We start from the raw sequence: 5,000 nt of genomic DNA, 5'->3' as shown, positions 1-5,000 counted from the left end.
TAAAAAATGTACACTTTAAGAAACAGCAGTACACTGGCACCAATACAGTGGCAACACATGCCTGTTTTCTTAAAGAAAATTAACTAAATAATTCTTCACAACTTTAGACAAGTGTATAAAAGTACAATTTTATCTGTGGCATAAATTCATTTAGAAGCGTACAAATCACAATTTGCTTTAATCAAATAACATTGCAATGCTGATATTTTAATTACAAATAATTTCTGATATTTCATTTTAAGAACCTGGAAGACTTCAACTAGTACAATGTACAACCTGCACAAAACCATTTGGTTTAACTGTGCAGAGAATTTTTCAGGTAAGGACTATTTTAATTATTATTAAACAAGCAAATGATACACTATTGGATAAATATTAAAACAAGTATTGCTCTCAGTTATTAATTTGCACTATTCAGTTTTAAATGCAGCAAATATCTCATTAATTTAATTTTAGGTGCCCACCAGTTTATATTGCATTTTACAGTCTAGAAGGCAATTTACTATTAACTGGCAATTACATACAGAATGATTGTTAATTCTGCTCCTAAGTGCTAGCTGCTTGAAAATTGTTATCTCTCTCTAATTTTTGACCTTCTTACAACAGGGGTGAGGTATACTGGGAATACAGAGGACTAGTAGAGAAGAGCTGGACATGTCATTTGTGACTCATTCTTTTAATTCACCGTGCTAATCAACTGAACTGCCACAATCTCCCAAGGTAATTGTATCTTTATAATACTTGAAAGCAGCGGGCAAAAAGGCATGGATAGATGGGGATAGGCCTTCCCTTAGCCTGCTGAGAAACAGCACAATATCCTTACTATGTGTGACTAATAGGGTCTGTTTTTGAAAAATCTGGAACTTTCATATCACTGTACACAGATCATTTAATGTCTCAAGCTCTATACCTTCCAAAGGCTTTGTATACCACACTACACTCTTGTTTCATTATTCTGCAGCCTTGTTGCCCCATGGTCCACCTCATGCTGAGAAGGTTAAATGTTAGAGTGCCAAGCCAGACTGCAAGCATGGTGGGACACTGATGGGAAACAGATGCCCTGGGGATTCAGCCCCTCCTGACTATAGGACTACATAATTTTCATATTGTGAAATACAGTGAGGCTTGGCTCAGTTTTCAATGGTGAGCATAATTTCCAATGATTATCTCATTGTCCCTATCAATTTAGGGGCAAAGCAAATCAGACATAAGTTTCCAGGTCAGACAGGCTCTGACCCTACTTTTTCTTTTACTTTCTGCTTGCCTACAAGCTTCTGTATCCCGTAAAACTTTTTTGAATAGAAATATGTTAATATATGTTTTTATTTTATGTCTTCAACGAATTAACTGCAGCAACAGAATATATTTTTAACTTTGATGATTCATATGGACATATTGATTTAAAATTTCCCTATGAATACTGGGGAAGAAGAAATGGAAGAACAGAAAAAAGAAACCATCAAATGGATCTTACTTAGAACTTCTTATATTTTTGCATGTATATTTAAAAAATAAATTTAAACTGTGGAAGAGTGCATAAAGTAACAACTTATAGAATTAATTAAAATCCTTTAATATAAAAAGTCTGAATTAAGAACATATATACGACCAAATGCTCTTCTGGAGCAAACTGACATAGCTGTCATGCATGCAGTGAAACCAATTTAAAACAACTGCAGAATCAGAACTTTAACATTTGTACTTTGAATAATTCAGTTGGCCCTGATACTCCTGGAGCTAGTATGATGGTCAGTGTTTGAAGACAATACCTTGTTGAAGTAGGCAGCTGAAGTAGGTTTTCAATATTAATACTACATAGTCACTAATATAACAAATCTGTCTATAAGTCACATATAGTTGATGGTGTTTTAGTATATCTCTACATGGGTTGATTTTTGTGTCCGTATGCATAATCATGATTGGATCAGTCAGTTGCTAATGGACAACCAGTTTCAACAAGGCAGTTTTGTAGTTGCCAGCTACTCAGCACTTATGAAAAATAAAGTCAGCATTGGAGAGTACTCGTCACTACAATTCGGACTACCACATTTGACACTCTCCTTGACTATTTCAGCACAAAGGCCAAGAACTGAACAGGCACGAATATTTAAATATCCTCTCACCCATGAAAATGCATCCTTCCAGGTCATAACTTAAGGAAATTGGTGGAGAAACTTGTAAAATTGTGCCTCTTTTATGCATAGATAGAGGACTTCTGTCTCCAAGGCTATCAATCCAGCACCTTTCATGAGCATTTATTCATATTAAGAGCTCAGTCCTTAATTGCAGAAGTTAATGGCAAAAGTCCTATACAGTCTTCAATGTGAACAGGCTTGAATGTGAACTCTTTAACAGATCCAGTACTCTGACCATACCTTTAAAAGTATGTTTTACACAATTTCTAGCTAGTTATTAATAGATACCATTACAATCTATTAGGAAGATACTAATAAACAATATTTTCTGGGGGGAAAAAGTGTATTATCTACCCAATCAACTTTAAAATCTGTCTCAGAGTCACTACAGTCGGTCAACTTATCAAGTAAACGGTTAAGAATTCTTTGATCTGCTCTTTGATTTAAAAACATTTTTTGACTCAACAGACAAAAGTATAGTACATACATGAGTTTTTGTTGTAGTAAGAATAGATGTTTTGGACCTACCACAGCCAATCATTATCCAAAAAAAAAAGTACCATTACACTGCCATTAGAGAGCACATCAGCTTTTTTTCTTGTGGTGTCTTCGACACTTTTTTTTTTTTTTAATAAAAGCCAAAAGAACAAAGTACACATTTTAGAGTAAAACCCCAGCAATATTTCATTTGGAATAAATGGGGTTTTTTTGAGTTCTGAAATATTTGAAGCCATAAAACTTCCATTTTTTCTTGTGCTCTCCAAACTTAAAAATCAAACACGTTTACAAGGAATTTGGCTGTGACCTTATATCCCAACTTTCAGCTCCAAAATAATTTTTATAGACAAATTATTATGAAGGATAAGCAACTGGATACCAAAAAAATTACCTGAAACAGTACCCAAACTTCACCAAACCTTTAGCAAGATTCAAGAAGTTTGGATAGCTTTTTTTAAAAAAAAAAACTACATTTTTCACTGTAGAATACTATTTCACTTCCTTTTTCAGGCTGGACTAGAAAGGAACATGCCATTTTTATATATATTTCTGGCTCCACTGGAAACAGGAAGTATCAAGCATCTTGTGAGAGCACCTGATCTCATGAGATTTTGAAACCACTTTTAAAGACTCAAGAGGTTTGGATAAGCATCTGAGCTTCTGTGTGCCTCTCTGAACTGAGCCTTTGAGCTATTTTGAGTTTCACCTATTACTAGTTAACCACTCTCTAAATGCTGACAGATCCATGCATTTACCACTATTACAGTCACAGAAACTTTGAACGATCTGTATCACTGAGAGGTGGGAGATATTACTCTGAAGTAACAAAAGGAATCTTATACTTACCAGTGTAGACAAATCGTCCAGGAGCACCTTTACAGAACTGCTTGGATTTGTAGGAGAGAGTTACTTCAACTACTCCAGGAATGTGCCGTGGTGGAGTTTGAACTCTGATGGCATGCGGTGTTATCAGCTATAAAAATCATACAGTAAACAAACTTTAAATCAAGATGGCAGAGATAAGACGGATGCTTGCCAGTTGGATATAATTACTAAAATGAGTTTAAATTGGACCATCATCTCAAAATTCTACCTTCTTGCTGTCACATTCAAGATCAGGGCTCTATAGTGTTTTTTAAGAAAAATATCTGCAAATGATCTTAGGTTTTAGTTTGCAGGAAAGGCCACAGGGCATCATTTATATGAAAATTGCCTCCATATGTCTCCTTACGCTTGCTTCTAGTAATTTTTAACACTAATTGTTCAATTGTATTGGGAGACCTCCTACAGCAAGTCTTCCACTAGAGGGCCATGATGTGCCTCAAGTATATTTCTCGATACTCAGCGTATTGCCACATGTGAATTCATGGTTAAAAAGGCACTCTGAAATAAAATCTCATGATACCTCATGTCAATAGACTATTGACAGCTTGTTAAAATCATTCATGAAAAAATGTTACAGTTCAAAGCCCACCAATTTAGATAGCTTACCTCACTCCAGACCAACATAGTTCCAAATACAACTTGCAAGCCATCAAAGAAGTTGTCTCCAATTATGATGACCGTGGCCCCACCAGTAGTCCAGCCTTCACTAGGACTGATGGCCTTTATGCACGGAGTAGCTGCTTGTACAAGACAGAAAATCAAGACCTTAGTACCCCTTCTTTTCTGCCATTAGATCTCTTTGCCAACGACAAACCATGCAAAGAACAGTAGGAAGAAAGTGCATGATTTCTCTAGGAGGCATACAAAGGGCAATCATATATCAGCATGTTGATGTATTTAAAGCAAACTATTAAATGTTTTATAAAGCAAAGGCCAAGCAGCAGAATACTAGTGAGCAAGAAAAACTGGCTTGATATAGCAAATTATGTGTCAGGGCAAATATGGCTATTACAAATGATTAAGCATCGCATGCATGTGGCATGTCGATTTATCTGCTTTGCTGTACAGATCTAAGCAGAGTCAATCAAAAGGTTGTTGAGGGAGATGGAAGAGCAAATGCTCTGAATTTCGATTCCTCATAAGCAGCTAATTGGGTTGGGTTTTTTCATCCGCGAACTTTGCCTTTTGGTTCAAAACTTCATTTTCCTCTGTCACTCCATAATTACTACTTTTCACTTTTCATCAGGAAAAAATCAAAAGCACTATATTAATACTTTTGTCAAAGGTACACATTTTACATCTAATATTGTTTGTCGACATGAATCCCTGAGCCATTTACTTGACCTCCCTTTGTCTCTAGAGTCTTCACATTTGCATGAGTTATTACAATGGTGCTGCTGGAATAGAGGTAGGCAGCAGCTAGCACCAGGCACTCCATGCTCACAGCAGCCAGTAAACTGCAGTGAGGCTTGGGCTGAAGGC

General features: G+C 36.0%; 1 protein-coding gene across 8 annotated transcripts in view; it reads right to left on the bottom strand.

Annotated features, from left to right (window-relative positions):
* EBF3 (EBF transcription factor 3) overlaps positions 1 to 5,000 on the bottom strand; it is a 141,831-nt gene that overhangs the window by 36,742 nt on the left and 100,089 nt on the right. For 4 of the 8 annotated variants that reach the window (XM_019482898.2, XM_019482902.2, XM_059730022.1 and 1 more), the window contains exons 9-10: positions 4,125 to 4,258; positions 3,480 to 3,606 (exon numbers count right to left, since the gene is read on the bottom strand). In XM_019482898.2, the coding sequence (XP_019338443.1) occupies positions 3,480 to 3,606; positions 4,125 to 4,258 (261 nt within the window). The remainder of the gene's footprint in view (positions 1 to 3,479; positions 3,607 to 4,124; positions 4,259 to 5,000) is intronic. The other 4 variants (XM_006277689.4, XM_059730023.1, XM_006277690.4 and 1 more) reach the window with 1 other exon arrangement.

Source organism: Alligator mississippiensis, chromosome 6, assembly GCF_030867095.1.
Source record: "Alligator mississippiensis isolate rAllMis1 chromosome 6, rAllMis1, whole genome shotgun sequence".
In the NCBI taxonomy this organism is placed as follows: domain Eukaryota; kingdom Metazoa; phylum Chordata; order Crocodylia; family Alligatoridae; genus Alligator; species Alligator mississippiensis.
This window is presented reverse-complemented; position numbering and strand designations above follow the sequence as displayed.